At 40.9% G+C, this 21,718-nt stretch overlaps 1 protein-coding gene across 1 annotated transcript; it reads left to right on the forward strand.

Moving 5' to 3' along the window:
* The first annotated feature begins 13,667 nt into the window (after positions 1-13,667).
* Positions 13,668-15,469, forward strand: LOC109204941 (regenerating islet-derived protein 3-gamma). Its single transcript, XM_019367192.2, has 5 exons — positions 13,668-13,814; positions 13,919-14,007; positions 14,128-14,484; positions 14,570-14,614; positions 14,827-15,469. The coding sequence occupies exons 1-5, from the start codon at positions 13,765-13,767 to the stop codon at positions 14,847-14,849; spliced, it is 564 nt and encodes a 187-aa protein (XP_019222737.2). The 5' UTR covers positions 13,668-13,764; the 3' UTR covers positions 14,850-15,469.
* Positions 15,470-21,718: the final 6,249 nt, after the last annotated feature.

Below are 21,718 nucleotides of genomic sequence, written 5' to 3' on the forward strand. Positions count from 1 at the left end.
GTTTTATAAGCACTATACAAAAACCGACTTTTACTGTCTGATTTTGTGATCCAAGCTGTCCACCTTCAGGCTCGCTTTCTGCTCACACACAGGATGTACTTGGTGGCTTAAGGGAAAGTTATGGAGGAAAATGAGTACATACACACAAGCTTTTAAGTTGTTAATACTACAGGTACCCATCAATGAATAATAACCACTAGTACATAATTTAACATAGCACAGCTTCAGTTTAAATGTTTATGTTTAAATTATGAGTCAAAACCTCCAACATTGGGTTGTGTGACCCAATATATTTTCATATTCTTCAAAAAACCTGATAACTTATTTCGTTCTTATATAACTAAACACATTGTAAGGACTCTGGGGTTAGGTTTGCATGAGGTGGAAGCAGATGTGTTTCTTTTTCTTTAGGAAAAAACAAAACATGTATGTCGTGTAATTTTAATGCATGCTTTCCTGGAAATAAAGACAAATTATACAACAATGACTGGAAACACATTAGTTATAAATAGATGAAAAATATATTAAAGTATTTTGATCCTGTGAAACAAATATCAACATGAAAAAAAACATGCTTCATCAGTGGTTTCAGTCTGTTTCAACCCGAATGTTACACCTAAAATATATATTCAAAGTATTTTCAATGTTTTGCTCTTGAGCCCCAGATGTTTTCATCTGGGGCTCAAGAGCAAACCCCATAAAAGAATGATTCATTAAAAGGCAAATGCATTCAGGCCTGTAACATGTGACTTCAGCAGCTGTGCTGCAAAGCAGTTGATGTAGTGAGTTGATGGTTAAGAGCCTTTAAAGTGCAACAATGTGAATTTACAAACTGACTCAGAATGTCTGGTGCTCTGGACTCATGTGAGAAGGTCAGTCTAACACCCTGATGTCATTGTCCGGTTTATTTTGCCATGTTTATTTTTGAGCCTTTTTCCAGAAATGGTTACCTGGACATTCCTGTTCATGATTTCATCTCCTTCCGCTTAGATTACTGTAGTCCTCTATTGTCTTGTCTGTCTAAATGATCTGTTAATCAACTCCAATCTGCCAAAAATGCTGCTGTAAGGCTTTTAACCCACTTGTGATGGCATGCCACACATGGTAAGCTCCACACCTCACCACCAGTTGATTCACCTTAGTTTAATTTACAGTCACTACTTTAAAATATTCTACTTATTCTTCAATATTGTTTCTTTATTAAATGTATTTATTTTTCCATCACACCTTCCAATGTTTATATGGCGTGCACACATATTAACCTTGCCAGGTCTAAGTTCTGTTTTTATGTTATATTAATACATCTCTCTTTGTTTGAGTTACCTGGGGGTTGGCGTCTTCTCCTGTCTGGCAAAAGGTGTGGCAAAGGGCTGGGAGAGCTGAAATACCACTGACAGCCTAATTGGATAGCACCACATGCTTCATTGCCTGGGGGGTGTTTCATGTTTGTTTAATTGTTTTGTATTAGTTGGTTATATGGCAGCCATTTTGTTTTCCCCCGTGTGTGTCATTTGGTTTAGCTAGACCAGTATTTAAGTTCCCCCGTGTGTCATTTCAGCAGGTCAGTTTACCTTATGTTTGGTTGAGGTTTTGTTAACTATTATCTTGAGTTTAGTCTATTGAGTTGACCTCTTTTATTGGTCTGCCTGTTTAAGTTTTGGCTTTGTTAAATATATAATATATAACTGATTGGGATCAGTGGCTGCCATATCTAGTCTTTGCTTATAGAGAAGTCCCCCAAGCCTCCACAGGTTTTTCCCCTTTTGAGCTGTTGTATGGTTATGAGGTTCGTGGCCCTCTAACTCTGTTAAAGGAGATCTGGGAGGGAGACAAGGCGAAGGAGGGACCCAAGAACATTTTGTCTTATGTCATTCAGATGAGAGAACGGTTGGAGAAAATGAGCGAACTTGCTCAATCACATATGGTGGAGGCCCAGCAGCAGCAGAAGTCTTGGTATGATAAATCTGCTCGTCAGCGTTCGTTTGAGCCAGGACAAAGGGTGCTCGTGCTCCTCCCCAGTGACAACAACAAATTGTTGGTAAAGTGGCAGGGGCCATTTGAAGTCATGAGGAAGCTGGGACCCACCACATATGAGGTGTCCACCCCAGGGCAGTTGCGCTCCAGCAAGGTCTTGCATATAAACCTTCTGAAGGAGTGGGTGGAGCGTATTGAACACAAGGCGGATGCAATGCTCATACGGCGAGTGCCTGAAGAAGATGAAGCAGATGAGCAATATCTACCACCTGCTGGCTCTCTAGATTATCATCTCAGCCATCTCCCAGAGGACAAGCAGCAGCAGGTGAGAGAAATGTGTAAATCAGCAGTCTTTCAAGAGAATCCAGGGAGAACTGACATTGTCGAACATGATATTGTGGTACGAGAAGGTGCCTCTGTGAGACGATTAAGTTACAGGATCCCAGAACGTCTGCTGCCTTCATTGAAGAAGGAAATCGATTTGATGCTATCCCTAGGGATCATTGAAAGATCTAAGAGCGAGTGGTGCAACCCTGTGGTCTTGGTACCCAAAAAGGATGAGAGTATGAGGTTCTGCATTGATTTCAGGTACCTGAACTCCATATCCATGTTTGACTCCTACCCAACACCAAGAATTGACGATCTACTTGAACGTCTGGGAAAAGCAAGGTACCTGACCACAATAGATCTGTGTAAGGGTTACTGGCAGGTCCCACTCACTCAACGGTCCAGAGAGTTCACAGCATTCAGAACACCATGGGGGCTTTTCCAATTTACAGTCTTGCCATTTGGATTACATGGAGCTCCAGCCACTTTCCAACGGCTAATGGATCAGGTATTACGTGACTGCTCTGACTTTGCTGCTGCTTACTTGGATGATATTGTTATCCACAGCAACACCTGGGAGGAGCATGTGGAACACCTGCGAACTGTTCTGGACCACCTGCACTCAGCTGGGTTGACGGTGAATCCGTCAAAGTGTGTTTTCGCTGCTGCTGAGACAGAATACCTGGGCCATGTCATCGGCAAGGGGGTTATCAGGCCACAGGTCAGCAAAATCGAGGCCATGGAATCATCCCCCCTGCCCCAAACAAGGAAGCAGCTGAGATCCTTTTTGGGCATGGCAGGTTTCTATCGTCGTTTCATCCCTCAGTTCTCCAACAGGGCAGCTCTGCTCACAGACCTGACGGGATCACGCTCCCCCAATCACATCCAGTGGACAGAGGAGGCAGTGGCAGCATTTCATGACATCCAACAGTCACTAAGTAAGCAACCGGTTTTGTACAGTCCCAACTTTGATGAACCGTTCATATTACAGACTGATGCTTCAGATCGGGGCCTGGGAGCTGTCCTCCTTCAGGAAACCATGGGAGGCCGCCATCCAGTGGCTTACATCAGCCGGAAACTGTTTCCACGGGAAGTTCGGTATTCCACAGTAGAGAAGGAGACCTTAGCAATCAAGTGGGCCCTGGACTCCTTCCGCTACTATCTACTGGGAAGAGACTTCACCTTGGAAACTGACCACAAAGCACTCCAGTGGCTTGAGCAGATGAAGGACACAAATGGGCGAATTACCCGCTGGTACCTGGCCTTACAGCCATTCCGATTCACTGTCCACCATGTACCAGGCAAGGAGAACCTTACTGCTGACTATCTCTCTCGCTGTTCCAGCGAGAGCTCTGAAGAGGGGAGGTGTGTGATGGCATGCCACACATGGTAAGCTCCACACCTCACCACCAGTTGATTCACCTTAGTTTAATTTACAGTCACTACTTTAAAATATTCTACTTATTCTTCAATATTGTTTCTTTATTAAATGTATTTATTTTTCCATCACACCTTCCAATGTTTATATGGCGTGCACACATATTAACCTTGCCAGGTCTAAGTTCTGTTTTTATGTTATATTAATACATCTCTCTTTGTTTGAGTTACCTGGGGGTTGGCGTCTTCTCCTGTCTGGCAAAAGGTGTGGCAAAGGGCTGGGAGAGCTGAAATACCACTGACAGCCTAATTGGATAGCACCACATGCTTCATTGCCTGGGGGGTGTTTCATGTTTGTTTAATTGTTTTGTATTAGTTGGTTATATGGCAGCCATTTTAAGTTCCCCCGTGTGTCATTTCAGCAGGTCAGTTTACCTTATGTTTGGTTGAGGTTTTGTTAACTATTATCTTGAGTTTAGTCTATTGAGTTGACCTCTTTTATTGGTCTGCTTGTTTAAGTTTTGGCTTTGTTAAATATATTTTCATATTTTTGGGTCAATAAAACCCCTTTTTTGAATTAAACCACCTGTGTCCTTTATGCTTTACTGCTTGGTCCCTGACACCACTCATAAATTATTTTATATCACTCCATTGTTAAAGTGTCTGCACTGGCTTCGGGTAAGATTTACATATCAGTTAAAAATCTTCATTCATTCTTTTATGGCCTTAGGAGGAGAGGATCCCACTTATATGACCCCGGTTTACTCGACACCTAGTCTTCAAACCAAATCCTGAGGTCCGGAGATTCTTTTTTTAAAAAGAAGAAGCTGTAAATTAATTTATTTAGAAAGGCATTTGAGTAATTTTTTGGTGTTTTGTGTTATTTTACATAATTTGAGCATGTTCATTTTGTCCACTTTTTATTGCCTCTGTAAAGCAATTTGTGACTCGTTCGTATCTTAAAGTGGTATATAAATAAACATTACTCTACTTACTCTTTGAATGTACAAAAACATTTAAGATGTCTACTTGTTTGAATGCCTCTTATTATAACTAAAGCACTTCAGCATTGTTGGCAGAGGAGCTGTCTCCTGTTACTGTTGCAGCATAGACTTATGGAGAGAAAGTTGCCCCTAAAGTGTTGCAAAAGCTACGATATGATCCACAAGCATAAACTAAGATTTACAAATATGTACAACTTTTGAGAAATCACAAGTGCATGCTTCAATCCACACACAAATAGAAGGCAATTTGTTCAGCTTCAAGAATCATAATTTTTTTCTTTCAAAAACTTTTCTGTGCACGCAAATGCTTAGTTTTGTTTTAGGGACTTTTTTTTTCTCCAAATAAAGTGGACGTGTCCTTTTCTAAATCTACTAGATCTACTAGAAAATGTGATTTACCAGTTAGAGAAACTACACAGTGGCCTATAAAGCTTAATATACGGTTTGAATAATCTGCTGCTACATGCTGGACGATCTTTTGATTGGAAAAGTCATCCAGTGCTCAGCTACATCGTGGCTGTACATCACTGTGAATCCTACTCTGGAGTGAGAATACACTAACTAATCTCTGTGTGTTCTGAATATAACCAAGGTAATGTGCACATAACACTTTGATGTTAATATTACCATTCTCTAATAACAGAAGGGTTACCTTAATGTTGGGGTAATTAATAATTCTGAACATTTCAGGATGGTGCAGTCTACTGTCTAGTGTCTGTAATTGGTAAATCTATGTTTTCTAGTAAAGGAGTTATGAGTTCAGTTTATTTAGGGGAAAAAAAACGCAGAAAAGGCAGTGGAGGCCCAGACGTCCCAGTTTTACATTGTGACTGACTTGAATGCAGCTTACGTTTGCAGATAATCTGTGCAAAACTGGCAGCGTTAATTTTGCCTCAGACCCCACGTGGGCATGCAATGTGATCTGTGCGTACCAGACGATTCGTCCACACATATATATATGGATTTTAAGAGACCGAGAAGGAAGTTGCGTGAAGTTTTAGACATTTGTGTGCACAGTGTGTGCTCAGGTTTGGATGCATGCATTTGTAAAATAGTTTTAAGCGTGTGGTCAAATTGCATTTGTGAGTCCTCAAAGGTTGCACACAAATCATTGTCCATATTTTTAAATCTTGGTTTACGGTCGTGGGTAGTAAAAAATGCCCACAAGTTCAACATGTCAGGATGAAATCATCCATGATCCTGTCTCAAACTGTTTGCACACGTGTGCATGACAGTGCGTAACCATGGTTACCGTGTGACAGCAATTGTCTGTTACTCTGAAACTCTCGTGACTTCTAATAAATGATGTCGGGTTACTATGCATACAAAATAAATCAAGATTAAGATTTCATAGTAAAAAAAAACAACAGGAAAGGTGAAAAGAAGAAGAAGAAGACAGACTATCAATTTAAAAGGTGCAACAGAAGCAGAAGCTATGAGACTAGGGCTGGACAAACTAAAAAAAAAAGATACTGGCAGCACGCAGGCTTGCAATTTTCTTAAGGTTTTACTACTACTTCTATATATCATATGCATGAATAAATATCACAAAAAAGGGCTAGGCGAGGCCCCCAGTGTTTATAAGATCCTAGCCCCTGTATGCAGGGCTGGACTGGGACAAAAACTCTGACTAGTGACCGGCCCACCATGATATTATAGGAAAAGCCATAAGGTCTTTATGATAAACTTAAACCTACACCATTCTCCCTATTCTGGTATTCTAAACCGTACTTAGCAAAAATATAAAACAACCTAATTTATAATTACATATAACTAACTAATAGGGTTGCCAACTGCCAGCAAAAAAAGAAAAGAAAAAAAAATAGGGAACCACTGCCGTACCCTCTGCCTCAAGATGCTTAATTGACAAAACTGATTTTAATTTAATGCACGTATAAAACAAATGCACAGAAATCTATTATTTTTCTCCAGTAATTAAATAGATTCAACATCTTTCTTCAACAGAACTGCACAGATGGCACCTTCCCAAAAGAAAGAATAATATAAGTTCTTAGGGTATATACTAGATTTAATATTTACTGAATACAATAATGGATTTCTATACATTTTACATCAGATGAAAACTTTGGTTGTAAGATTCAGATAATTATTTATTAAAAGCTAGACATTTTAAATAAGAATAAGAAAGAAAAGTATTTCTTTGTGCCCTCTTTCCCTGTTAATGCCCTACCTGGCCCCCTGGCAAAACTTTGCTAGACCCGCCCCTGCACAGTTAGCTATCAGCTACGTAGAAAAGGATCCTGGTGTTATTTGTCTCTCAGAAACAGTTCATAACTTCCCTTCAACTCATCCATGTCACCTAAAAGGTAAACCTGTTTCTCCATCACCTGTTCAGCTCTGATGATTCAGTAAGGACATCTCCTGGTTTCATCTGCATGTTTCCCTCTCACCACATATCCAAACGATATCATGACCAGCAGCTTTTACAGCTGTGGCTCCAGCAAACATCAGCTGATACTAGAAAGTAATATTAAATAAATTCTAACAACAGCTGATCTTAAACGTGCTGCTGTTGTTTAGCGCGACATCCACTGGTTTCCTCTTTCTGGCGCAGAGAGAAAATCTGATCAGCGGATCATTGATCAGTTTCATGATTGAATTAGCAACTTTCTAGCTGAAGAGGAACGGGACAAACCGCGTTCTTTTTCACCTCAACTTTAAAGTTCGACCTCGGCTGTAATCTGTATCTGTAAACTGTAAACTGTAAACTGGCAAACATCCCTTATGATGAGATTCTCTCAAAGAAGGGTAAACATTTGTACACACCAAACAATACGCACAACAATTTGTGCTTCTCCCTGTGCATAGCACATTCATTAAACCCAACAGCCCCCGAGCATGAAAAACATGCTACTGCTAAACAGTTACATGCTCAAGCAGGTCTATGCGACACACAGACCGTATCATTCTCTGATGTCTGCAAATTTGAGAAACACCTAAACATTAAGATAGTAATCTATTATCACGCAGCAGGACGTAAACGTCTGCATACTTTTTTCACACATGATGATCCAAATCCAAACACTGTAATGATGTACCTACACAATGAACACTGTCACCTGATTGAAAAGCCAACAGCTTTTCTTGGGGGAGCCTATGTGTGTAATTTTTGTTACAACACATATGAAAGACCTCTCTATCACAGCTGTAAACATAGATGCAGCGTATAACACCTACCGTCATTGTGACGGTAGCTGTTATACGCTGCTTGACATAGTACTCCAAAAGTATGTAGTTATCAAAGCCAGATGCATTATGTGCTATGAATGTGTACCCACGAAACCTCGGGCATCTCTAATGCTGCACAAACGCCGCCACACATTTCAATGTATTAAATGTGAACTTGTTGCCCTTCAGATCAGACGCACACACAAAGTTGGCCTCATGTTTGCCGTTGTGATACCGTGTCTCAAAATCATATAAAATATATTTATCACAAGGGTTCTGTTGTTCAACAGGCTGTATGAAACACTGATGCTCAGAGTCCCCGGCTAATTTAGGCTCGCGGCAGTGCTCACATTTAGGCTGGACACATCTGTGTGGTGATTTCTTTGATTCTTTATATGTGACACCGCAACTCATGCAATGCTTCATATTGTCGCACGGTACCATGTTGTGTTTTATTTCTGGTAATTTGTGTTGTTGGTAACAGTGTTGTGATTTGCAGATGCGGTTACAGTCACTGCATTTCACGGTGGGACCTCTGTGATGGTGACAGAGTGTGAAACATATGTTGCATCTATGTTTACAGCTGTGATAGAGAGGTCTTTCATATGTGTTGTAACAAAAATTACACACATAGGCTCCCCCGAGAAAAGCTGTTGGCTTTTCAATCAGGTGACAGTGTTCATTGTGTAGGTACATCATTACAGTGTTTGTTTGTTGGATATTGCAATTCACGGGCGTTGAAATTAGGTATCTCTCTGATGCTAAGCTGACTGTGACTGCCAGACCCATATGGGCTCGACTACTGCAGCACCTGTTTGTGAATGGTTAGCACTTAAGGAATTTCCATTGTTTGAGGGGCTGTGTGGTGATGCGTCAGCAACAGCAGCAGCAGCAGATGCAGCGTTAGCACCCAGATAAGCTTGTGCGCTAGGTGCACCCACCCGTTCAGGGGTGAAAGAAGGCTCAGTAATAAGACAATCATCGGTAGCCTGAGTAACAACAGTCTGTGCAACAGTAACATCCGTGGCAACAGCCAAATCCATATGTGTTTCGGATGCATGATCACCAGCATCATCAGCAATAGGTTCAGAATGAGTTGGACAAGGACACTCATTAGACACACTGCGTGCTGCAGCGAGACTACTAAGTGTTGCATGCAAAACTTGACAATTGCTTACTAATTGTGCAGTCGCCTGGTTAAAAGCCTCAAAGTCAAAACATTTAGTTCGAGTGGCGGTACCATCATTGTGTTTGAATAATTTACGGGGTGGGTCCATGATGTGGATTTTAAAAGTCACCTATTTAGAATGGTGGTATTAATGAGACGTAATAAACAGAGGTGTGGAGTCGAGTCACATGACTTGGACTCGAGTCAGACTCGAGTCATTAATTTTATGACTTTAGACTTGACTTGAAAAAAGGTTGTAAGACTTGTGACTTGACTTGGACTTTTACACCAGTGACTTGGGACTTGAATTGGACTTGAACCTGTTTACTTGAAAAGACTTTATATCTTACCCAAATCTAAAATTTAACATACATATTATATAAAAAGTGCGGACCATTAATTCACTTTATTCATTCATTCATTCTTACCACACTCCGTATGTATGTGAGCGTGGGCTGTAGCACAGCCAATCAAATTAACCAGATTTGAAAAAAACAAGAACAAAAACGCTTGAGCCAAAAATGCTTCCAAGAGTAATTTCTTTCGGGTACATAAACTACGAAGTAGTCAACAAAAAACGAAATGCAATATGCAAAACATGCAAGAAGAGAATCACAGACAGAGATGGAACAACTTCCAACTTTGTCCGACATTTGAAGTTGCATAAAGAACGGTAGGTGGTGCTTTTTTTTTTTTTTTTTTTTTGCTACGATGAGACAGCTGACTTAGCTAACTTCATCTTATTAGCAAATGTTCTTCGGGCTACGTTGATGATACTGTTTGGCTTTAACAGGTGCTATTTTAAATCCGGTCCTGCAAGCGCATCCAAAAATAACATGCAACTTGTTAGCTCAGAATTGTCGGTGAATGGTGAGCAGGGTCCGTTTCAGAAAGTGGGTTCTGTAGCTGTACTCAGTCTCTCTCCGTCTCCTCCCCATCATTAACCCCGTAGATTTAACCCAGTTTAGACTGACAAATATTTATTTTACCATCACATCACAATTCAAAATCACTGTGTTTAATTTGCAATTAGTGTATGGTCGTGTTTAACTTTTGCATGTCTGAGCCAGGGAAAATTTTTTTTTTTGGTTAGAAAATCTGGCCCACCTTAGTGTGTAATTGAGTAGTCCTGCTATACATGGCCTTTTTCTTCTGTCATTTATGTCAATACATCAAATAAAATACTTTGATCTTATATTATTAGCTGTTGTTTATTTGCAAAGGTTATTCTCAACAGGGATGCTAGACAAAAACGGCGTTTTCTACAGACAGCCTAGCATACGCTCTCCACTTGCGAGTGAAAAAAGAAAAAGAAAAAACACCCCTTCCCTATTGGTGTTAGAGTTTACCATGTCAGCCAATCAAAAAAATGATAAGGCAACATGTGACATTTGGTTGTTTAGGGAGAAGGGGAAGTTTTTAGGAGTGACACCCGCGACGGAAAGCGGGCGAGCGAAAGAAAGAGAGAGAGAGAGAGTTTTCATATGTGAGACATTAGTGACGTTTAGCGTGTTTGGAGGCTGTAGTTAGTTTGTTGTGTAGTTATTGTTTTGTATTGTGTGTCGGTTAGACTGCTGAATTTCATATTTGATCTAAAAAAGCTGTCAAAGGCAGATTCCAGTGTAAACGCTGTCTCCACATAGAAAACTGGACTGTTGCACCTCCAGTTGTCAGACCTGCAGGGTTTAGGCCTGTGCTGTTCTCCTCTGTCTTATACTGAACACAAACTACATTTTTTGGACTGGCATAAATAATTTGTGTGCCTTCTTATTTGATGCAGCACACCTGATTGTTCTGTAAATAGATTTAAATGGTTATATAAAAAACGCCTGAGGCCTTGGCTGCATTTTTAGGTAAATAGTACCATATAACTTTGTTGTTTGCAAAACTTGTGCATAATTTTTAGAAATGTACAATTTCTATTTGCATTTCAAGTTATGAAAATGATTCGTTAAACATGTAAAAAAATATAACTTTTTTCTACTCGGATTCTGAATTTTTTGTCTGAATTTAGATCAACTGTGCTAATATAGTATACCAAAATGAAAAAAATAACTCAAATTTCAGATATTTGAGGTTGTGCTGTAAATAATGATACCAAACAAGGCAAGAAAAACATATTTTAAAAGTGAAATATAGAAGTAAAATCAAAAGTAGTCAAGAACGGCCAATTATACCCGGGACCCCAGAGGGTTAAAAAAAAGACTTGAAAGGACTTGAAATTCAAAGTTTCGGACTTGGGACTTGACTTGAAAGTTGTCTGTCTTGACTTGCGACTTGACTCTGACTTGCTTGACTTTACTTGAGACTTGACTTGTGACTTGAGGATAAAGACTTGGGACTTACTTGAGACTTGCAAAACAATGACTTGGTCCCACCTCTGGTAATAAACCTGAGGTATTGTTTATTGTCTGCTGGATACTAGTTAGAACCCGCGCTATTTCTTGCAAGTTGGCCTGCGCTGCTTCTGGCGCAAAATGGGCGATAAACAAATAAGAGAGACGATCAGCTGATCATTGATCAGTTTAATGATTGAAGTAGCAACAGGAGAGGGAGGGAGGGAGAGAGAATGAGGGGAGAAGAGGCAGCTGTGCAACCTAAAGACAGAATAACTCCAGCTTTGTGTCTTTTTTTCATTCTAGCTGAAGTACGGGACAAATCGCGTTCCTTTTCCTGTCAATACGGATGTATTGTAATTGGTCCAGCCCAGAGTTGATCATGACCAATTGGCTAATCCACCACTTTTCAATGTTTATACCGTTACAAAAACAAACAAACATAAAAATGAAAAATCACCATCGGCCCACCAAGCAAATGCCCGGTATGCCCAATAGACTATGTGCACGTTAGCACGGTGTCCTATTCGCGCCTTGTTTATGGTCCAAAACAAGTTAAGCAAATGAATGAATCAAGCGGCGATTTACATTTCTATAGATGTCTTGGGCATTTACCCAATATATCTGTAAATGATGTTCATCAACTTGTCGATATTTTTCCCCCGTGCCTCAGAGCAAAAGAGAAAAGGGATTCAAATGTTATATTTCTCAGTATCTGTAAACAGCGGTCCCTCGTTTATCACGGGTGTTATGTTCTAAAGATAACCAGCGATAGGTGAAATCAAGTAGCCAATTTTATTTTTTGATGGTCTAAAACGTTTCGTCGACATCGTCGACATACAGTACTGCACTTCAGAGTCATACTGCTAGCGATCGATGCAGCGATTCTGTACTGTACAGGAGAGACGTCATGGAGGAGATCGTCTGCAGCGATCAGGACGCAGGACAAAATGTGATGTAAAAAAAAAAAGCATGCAAACTTGCACTAAAAAATCTGCGAAACAGCGAGGTGAAAGGTGAACTGCGTTATAGCGAGGGACCACTGTAATTTTGAAGGTAAGTCACAACATACCCTTCATAAATACTAATGTATAGAAACCCTTACCAGCAATCATTCATTTTTTGTGTGGCTTTTTTTCACGGTTTGTTAACATGCTGTGTAGGTGTGTACTTGACTAGCTGATATCGACATAACGGGGGAAACATCTAGTTTGACTATTCTTCACCTGTAGTTTGAATGCTGAACCTTTGCCTGTTTAAATCATAAGACCAGTCACTATACAGAGATGTGCTTCTGAATGTGGACGATGTGTCTTCTGATTCTGTAATGCAGTTCTGCTTGTGTTGAGTGATGTAAACAACTGATCGATCTAAACTCTTTAAACGTCAAAGTTGATCATTCGATTTTTTATGACACAACAGTGGTGAGTGTTCCCACCTTCTGCTCTTTGTAACTTAACGCGATCTTTCCGTTTTTGAGTTTTGGACATGATTTTGGAGTATATCTCCGCAGTAGCGATTGACCGCAAAGTAAAGCTATCGGAAATGTACAATCCTACATCCGGTCTCAAACCAGGAAGTTAGCATTTTCTCGTGCACAGGGTCTATGGCCAGTCCAGCTATGCGCTCAGTTTGTGGGTAACAGGCATCTCCGAAAACGTTAGAGCAGTTATGCAAATATGTGAAGTCTTGATAAATCCAGCAGGTATTTGAAGTTTACACAGCACCATTCTCGCATGAAAATATCTTAAAAGTTTATTTTGTGACCCAGAAAGAGTAATATTTCAAACTCCGCCACTCTGTGTACCGCCGCCACTGCCTCGTTTGAGTTTTGGACGAAATAGATTCTGGGATATTGCATTTTGTCATTTCGAGCTGATTGGAGACCAGAACAGCCAATCAGATTTTTTTGCATCCAAGTCTGTGATTGGCTGGTTTTGTGGCACAAAACTAACGGTGTACAGAAAGAGTTGAGCACGCACGGGCAGAAATGCTGAGAACGGGAGCTAAACACATTGCGAGCGAGCACAAATGCCAAAACTGAGCGAGAGGGGCTGCATTTGTGTGTATATGGATAATAGCAAACACTGAAATAAATTTTTTGCACGCAGCAATGAATTTTGTTCACTCAAATTCAGCTTTTCTTCGCTCAAAATAAATTTTTCCTCAAAATGCAACACTTGCACCTGCAAACTTTTTTTAACGTGCGCTCAAAATGTTTTTCCGTGCACTCAGAATAGTGGCACAAAAATAACGCCATAGAAATACTTTAAGCACACATGCAGTGTTATTTTCTCTGATGAATCTTTATATGTTGGTTTTGTGTATCAGGGATTATAAAGGTCTCTGTAAACGATACAGTTTGTAAGGAAAACTACACTCAGCCTGAATGCCACCCAAATGTCACTTTCAACAAACAGCTGTTAATCTTACACAACAGTAAGTATGTTTCATGTGTACTCAATTACTGAATACAAAGAATCAGTATATTTGTTGCCACACATGCTTTCAATAAATCACCTGTATATTTTCCTCCACAAAAGGAATGGAAATATCTGCTTCAACATGTCACCAAAGAATGGCATGAAAGTAAAGATTAAATTTCAGTGTGCTGAGTACCCTGCTGCTAACAGTAAGCTCTACCCAACACAGTAAAATTGCTTAAAGACAGCATTTAATGTGGTGACATGGAGTTTATGTACAATATGTGTGCATTACATTTTTAAAACCTACTCTCAATTTTTGTGTCCAGTCAGTCTACACAGCGAAAGTAAAAGTTGGATTGATGCCTTGGAGGACTGCCAGACGGAACATTTCTCCCTGGTTGAGATCTGTGAAAAGAAAGTAAGGGATGATGTGAAAAGACTGCAAAATAAAACAGACTCAAAGACGGGGGTGTGGATTGGACTGCAAAGGTCCATTTTTGGCTACAGTCCTGAGTGGAAGTGGATTTCAGGGTATAATGTTGTAAATTCACAGTTGAATAGAACGTCGTCCGCCAACTCTGACTTTGACAACCACTGTGGAAAAGTCATCTTTGATAATAAGACAGAAGAAATCAAGTGGTCCAACGCCAACTGCCATGAAAAATTACCATACATTTGTCAAAGTAAGTTGCTGTTTTGTTGTCCAATCAGACTTCTTCACCTGATTTTTATTAAATCTTATTGTTTTTGTTTTTTCTTTTTCTCCAGGAATGAATGAAAAGCCTTGTACTGATGATTATACAGAGAAGTCAGGTATATCTACCAAAATGTTTTCTAGCCTGTAGGCATAAATTGACGTTTTACTTTATATTCTGCATCTTATTTTATCTGTGTGACACATATCAGTGTAAGATGCAATATTTACATATAAGTAGATGTATAAAGGTCAATGGGAAGTTTAAAATGAAGTCATTCCACTCTGCATTTTGATATTTTTGAATTAATATTTGTGTTTTGGGCCACAGAGCTTTTCATTGACATTGACTGAACTGATAGCACCAAAGAAAACGATACGCAGCGTCTCCAATCATCATCATGTCAAGGTGAGATTCCTGGAGAAGCGGATGGATGACCCAACAACCCCAATGTGTATATATGCTGTTTGTATGTATGTATGTATGCTGTAGTGTTGTGTTTCACAGGAAAACTACTTTGGTTACTATCATTTGCAAGCTTTGTTAAATTACCAGTTCACCCACCACTTCTCAGAAGTACCTGTATTTGTCAAAGACGCTTCTATGTAAAGAGTCGATGTATTATTTTTGTCATTAAAAACCTAAATATCTGGCTTATTTAACCGAGCGGTTATAAGAAATGACATTTTTAAACATTGAATTTGAACTTGCGATTTTCTTTTTCTCTCAAACAAAACAACTAAAGAATATTCTGTGCTAATAATAAAATGTAAAGTTAACAAAATGCAAACTGTATTTATTTCAGCGATATCTTGATTCAAGAGATAGTGAGGTATACCAATCTGTCACAGACACCATTCACACACCTAGGGTGAAATCCACAGTTTTAAGCTTAAATTTCAAAACTTACATTTTAACTACTGATTTTATCTACTGTTCTGATTTTATCTACTGTTTTTTAATCAATTTTAAATCATGCTTTTTATTGTTTTTGTTTTTTAATGTTTCTGTTGTTGAATTGTGCTATATAAATAAACTTGCCTTGCCTTTTCAGGTAAACTAATGTGTTGCAAACTATTCGTCCAGCTGTTTGTTTTTAGTAACACTTCTAGCTCACCATCACAAACTTTTACCAAACTTCACAGTATTTACCTGACCTTCCGATTAGCTCAAGAACAGCACATAGAGAGCGTCATGGAATGGGTTTCCATGGCCAAGCAGCTGCATCCATGCGTTATATCACCAAGTGCAATATCACCAAGTACAATGCAAAATTTCAGATGAAGTGGTGTAAAGCACACTGCCAATGGACTTTATGGATGGATTTTATGGATCTGTTTCGATTGCTGTATAGAATGGGAACTATATTGATTTCCTTAAGGTGAAACATCAGTGTCAGTTATTTAAAGCATTAAGGTGAGAACTAATGCAGCAGCAAAAATCATGTGGTGGTGAATGAACTGGTTATTTATTACCAGCTTCTCTACCTGATGACATAAGGAGACTTTTTTCAGTATACCTTGATTACATAACTTATTTGTTTATAAGATCAAAATAAAAACTGATCAGTATATATTTGCTTCCTGTTTGACTAGTGTTGGGAGTAAAAAAAATTTCAGGGCCTCAATAATGCTATGCTTTTTTATTAATAAGTGTTATAAAGTTATATAGGGTAGTATTAAGTGGACACAGCCCTGAAAAATAAAGGCATGAGACCATGTGTCCTTGGGGGGTAGAAAGCTGCAGACTCTCGCTCATGATTGCCTGGGAAAATCTAGATAAGAGGGGACCATTTTCTGTGGAAAGTTACTGGAATGCTGTTGTTTAGACTAGAATGAGAGAGCTTCTGTAATAAAACTGTCAGGGGCACACCGCAATTTTGAGATTTCTGGCAGTGTGTCGTGCAGGACGCATCTCCCTTCTAGAAGTAATGGTTCATTTTGTTAGTCACTCCCAGTCTAGGTCACCTTTAGGTTTTGTTTCTGTTCGCCGTGTTTCTGTTTGTGCCACCGGTGTGTTAATAAAAGCTCGCTCACATCCAAGCCAGTGCCTGCGTCTGGATCCTGTCTCACACTCACCACTAAAATCAAAATATTTTCTATATCAGTCAAATTGATTCACCTTATTAAGTTTGTAATATTGCACATCCACAGTACCTTAGAGGGGGAACAAAAGCAACATTATTCCATTTGAGGAAGATGAGAACACATTTGTGTTTATTTAATCAAAACTATGATAATATAAAGAGCAATATAAAAAGTCTCTCCTGCCGGCATTTCTCTGAGTTATCATTCTGGAGAAAGACAGCAAGCCAGAGGACAGTGGGGAGGTTTATTCAAACACTTTGGATATTTAACAATCATCTCTGCAAAGACTGGAAGCACTGAAGGTGAACTTTTTATTTATAAACTCTTAATATGACGATCAATTCCTTCTCAGTTTTCTACCTTCCTTTTATTTTGCATGTTACAGACCATGGCACGTCTGATTCATCTATCATTACTGCTAGGTATGTTTACAACGTACAGGTCAACACCTAAATGCAAACTGTAGTCAGGCCTGATGTGATCTTCCTGTGTTACAGCAGTGAGCCAGCTGCCCTGTGTTTCAGCCATACGAGACTTTCCAGATGGAGGAATCAAATTTACTCCCTATCATCTGTGCCCTGTTGGAGGGAATATTACACACGACTGCAATTGCACAGCTGGCAAGTGGATATGGAAATTTAAATGTTGTGGGCCCACTGTTAACCAAGTCACACTGGAAGCAACTGCCACAGCCAATTACACTGAGACAGAGGACTGTACTAATAAATGCCGTAAAATCACATACAAAACAAAAATGTTTGTTTTGTCTGTGGAGGTAGAAAATGGTAAGAAATCTAAAATTCACAACACATTAAAAATGATTTTATCGCTGGCTTAAAGTCGGCTGACTGACTTTAAAATGAAATCTAAGAACTTTAAAGCCTGATGCATATTGCTGTAGATGAGCATTCATGTGTTTTGTTTCCATGTACCAGGGTATTTAAATCATACGAGTGATAATAAGGTCATTTGTGAATCTTGCTCTGCAACTTCAACTACTGCCGGCACAAAGTGTTTCAGCTTTAAAAAAAAAGTAAAAGAAAAAAAATTCTCTCAGTTTTCAAATATAATGCTGAAGAAAATGCAGATTGTTACCTTTTATAGGCAGAATCATGTTTGTCACATGCTTTTAAAACAGCTTTCTGTTTTCTTCAACAGAAAAAAGATTCATATCTCGGTTCCTGAGCAAGACCAAAACACAGTTAAGCTCAAATTTCAAGGTTCATCAACAGCACCGTGTTAGTGACTGTACAGAGGCTCACACAGGCGAGTACTTCAACAGCACAATCAGCCTTTCCTACAAAGAGCAGCTTTAAGAATTTAATTTGCTACATAGTTTTTCTTTCTCAAACAACAAAAGTAAATTATTGATGTGCAAAGCAATGAACCGATGCGTTTCTTTCCACAAACAAGAAAACTGCAAAAATTATACACATACATGTACACTTACACACTGTATAGTTACAACAAGACTTTTTTTAATGTAAAACTGAAATATGTTTTTAAAGCCTGCATTTTTACTTTTTCTTCTTATGTGCAGGTTCAAATCAAAGGACCTGCAATGTTAATGTTGCTACAACAAATACAGGTACATCAGGTGGAAATGTTCAGCCTGAAAGCAGTCTTGTACTTTTAACATTATGTGAATAAAATAATATGTTAATATATTATAATGCTGTAAACACAATACTTTAATCTATACAAAACATCCCCGACTATCAGGGTGAGTCAGCAGAGCTTTGCATAAATAAAGAGACAACAGGAAACTGTGGCATGTTGTAGTGTTAGCATGTCTTAAATGTCACTTTGCTTTTTTGTCACAAGCTCCAGACCTGGAGTTCTACCGTGAAAACAAAAGTTGGATTGATGCCTTGGAGCAATGCCAGACAGACTACACCTCCCTGGTTGAAATCACCAACCAGACAGTGAATGATGAAGTGAAAAGTCTCCTGCAAAATGAGACACACTTGCAACAAGGGGTGTGGATAGGCCTGGAATGCTCAGTCTTTGGCAAAGATAGGGAGTGGATGTGGATTTCAAAGACCAAAACAGAAGCATAGCTGACTCAAATAACCACTGTGCAAAGATGATCCTGACTGAGAAACAAGTAATTAAGCTGCTGGATGCCAACTGCCATGACAGACTACCTTTCATCTGTCAAGGTGAGCATTAAAGAACAGTCTGGTATAATATTGTTATCAGTTTTCTGCTTCTTTTTCTTTCTTTCTTTTTTTCCAGGCTCTGGTGGCTCCTAGATGGTGTTTTCCTTGTGGCTGCGTACAGCGGAGATGGGGGAGGGCCTGTACTGGCGGACGTTGGTTACTGGCCTGGTGGCCTGGTTGCCCCCAGGTGGGTCCGGGACGGGCGTGGAGGCTTGGGGGTCTGGGGGTGCTCCGCCCCCTGTCTGGGGTGCTGGCTGGGCCTTGGGGCTTGGGTCCTGGCTGTTGTGTCGCCTGGGCTGTGGGCAGGTGGGTGCAGGGGGGCTCAGCCCCAGTGCAGGGGACCTCTGGTGCATCAGCCCAACTAAGGGGCTCTCTAACTGGTGGGGAGGATGTTATATCTTTGCAGGTCGTCTCCTCTCTACAGGAGCTCACCTTGCAGGTGGGGGAGAGATATAGGAGAGGTAGAGAATGAACTCAACCTGGGTGTCTATTGTCTTGTGTAGTTTGGGAGATGATTGGATGATGGGGTGGGTGCAGTTTTCTCTGCGGTGGGGTCGGGTGGGCTGCCCCGGACTCTGTAGGGCTGGGTGGTGCTGCTGCTGTGGACCCCGGTCCGGATGGGCCTGGGCCCCCTTGCCCTGGTGGGTTCCAGAGTGTGGGGGTGCCTACTGGGGTCAGCGGGGGAGCTGGCCTCAGTGAGGGGCCGCTTGCATCCAGAGGATGGTCGGTGTATTCCAACCCACCTCCGGCGCTAGTGCCCTACCCTCAATTTTAATGCATATAGACACTGAGGGTTTTCGGGAGGAGTCGTGCTGCTCTCTGGCAGGAAGCACCATGCCCTCCTGTGTTTTAAATGCACTTTAGAACAGCACACAGCAACACTACATATGAGCGGGCGGAGGGAGGTTTGGGGTCTTCACTCACCCCGGTTCTGTTAGCCGTCAGAGCTGGGGGGCTGGGAGGAGGTGCTAGCCGTCAGATTGGGGTCTGGGATGCGGGGCCTCCCTGCTACTGCAGATAAGGAGGCGGTCTGCTTGCCTCCACCCCAGAGAGAAGGGTTACACCTCCTGGGTCTAGGTGCGGCTTGCCCCTCTGGGGGCGGGGGTACCTGCACCTGGGATATAGAGTATGTTTGGGGAGTGTGATTGTCTGTGCAGTGTCTATTTGTGTCTGTCTACACGTTGGGTAAGTGCCGAGTATTTGGTTGTGTATATGAGGGTGGGAATGCACGTTTGAGTCTGCGTGCACCTGTTCGTCTGTGTCTATATGTCAGGTTGGGTCTTAGACTCGACCTCTCTGGGAACATCTCAGGCCCTCCAAAGTATGGAGGCCTATCTCCCCTCACCACACTCCCTGCCGGTGGCTGATGCCCTCAGACGTTGGTGTGCTGGTGGTTCTTGTCGACTGGGGCTGGGTGCTCATGTATGTACTGGCTCACTCCTGGTGGCCGATTGGCGGGGCCTGGCGCCTGTGGCCTGGCTGGGCCACTTCCGGGGGGTGGGGTGCCCTCAGGCTTCTGGCCTCTGGGCCTGAAGCTCGGCCCTCTCTGGCACAGCTGGCTGCCGGCAGAGCCCGCGGGCACGCCACTGCAACCCCCTCTGGCCTCTGCTCTGTGGCTGCTGGGTGACCTCTCGCTTGGGGCTCTACTCAGCTCTTCCCAGGAGGGTGGCACGGTTGCCCCCCTTTGGTGGTCCTCCTTGGGTCCTCGTACTCTGGGGCCTCTGGATGTCTGGGGCCTGGATCTCCTCCATACCTGCTTCATGCCCTGGGGGCCGGGGCTATGGCTCCCCACACTCCCTAGCAGACCGTTACATGGAGAAACCTTTGGAATACAAGCATGCTTATCCACACAGGTGTACACACAGGTGTTCACAGACACAAACTACACCTTTCTTGGCTGCTACCTCAAAGCACATTGTGCGCTGTCTATCTTGCGTGCTGCACAATAACATCTAATATTTAGTATCTACTGTTATCTACTGCTAGCTAGTTTATTGTGATGGTGCTGTATTTATTATGTTGCTCTTTTTTGTTTGTTTTCTCTTCTGTTTTTTTTTCTCCATAAAGGTGATCCAAGTGTTTTGTTTGTTTTCTCTTTCTTTCTTCTCCCCTTTCTCACCATCTCTTCTCCCCTCTATTTTTCTTTCTCTCCCTCTCTTTCTTTCATTCTTTCTCCCTGTCCTATCCCCAGTCATGTCTGTCCTGACTGTAACAACCGAAAATAAAATAAATACATAATTATAATAAAGGTCAATCAAATGGACCAATATGGCAAGGCCATGATGATCCATTGGTAAATCCGCTTGGCATCTCTCTTGGCCTTAAGACAACAATTCTGCCACCAACAATTCTGCCACCATCTCTTTCAGTTTTAAGTGACTGTAAACTCACCACTCCAAATAGTGATCCACAAGTTCCCTGTACTGTCTCCTTCCCACATCTGGCAAATCCCACAGCTGCAGACTTATCCAAGAATCTCTAACCGCTGTGAGTTATACTGGAAGTCAGGAGTGTACAGGGTGAAGAGAAAAGGTGAGAGTACAGTCATCCATGGTGCTCCTGTGCTGTGGCACACACACTGTACAGTATATACATTGTTTCAATATTTTAAAACAAAGTGTTTTACCAGGCCCCCTGGTGGTTATCGAATGTACTGCAGTTGAGTAATAATAGCAGAAATTCAATTTGAAATAATGGACAGTCACAAATTTATATAAATGTATTTATTTATATTAAAACTAAATTAAAACTGGTAATAAGATTTGGTTAGTTTGTGATATTACTCACTACTCTGACCTAAATTTATTAATTTTGTCTCTCACTGGAAGGTGAGTCACACATTGACCCTAACACTTATGAGAAGTTTATGTTTTATAATTATAATTAATTTTATTGTTTCAAACTGCGTTAAAATCAGTCAGATCAAAAAAGGTTGTGCTCTACCAGATACTTCGATCCATAATCCAATATATT

This window comes from Oreochromis niloticus, linkage group LG14, assembly GCF_001858045.2.
Source record: "Oreochromis niloticus isolate F11D_XX linkage group LG14, O_niloticus_UMD_NMBU, whole genome shotgun sequence".
Taxonomy (NCBI): domain Eukaryota; kingdom Metazoa; phylum Chordata; class Actinopteri; order Cichliformes; family Cichlidae; genus Oreochromis; species Oreochromis niloticus.

What these genes read in the sequence shown, in the direction of transcription:
- LOC109204941 (XM_019367192.2), top strand. Translation starts at nt 13,765, where the DNA reads ATGCCACCCAAATGTCACTTTCAACAAACAGCTGTTAATCTTACACAA. An exon ending in TGAGTACCCTGCTGCTAACA is followed by an intron (nt 14,008 to 14,127) that starts GTAAGCTCTACC and finishes TTTTGTGTCCAG; the next exon opens with TCAGTCTACACAGCGAAAGT. An exon ending in ATTACCATACATTTGTCAAA is followed by an intron (nt 14,485 to 14,569) that starts GTAAGTTGCTGT and finishes CTTTTTCTCCAG; the next exon opens with GAATGAATGAAAAGCCTTGT.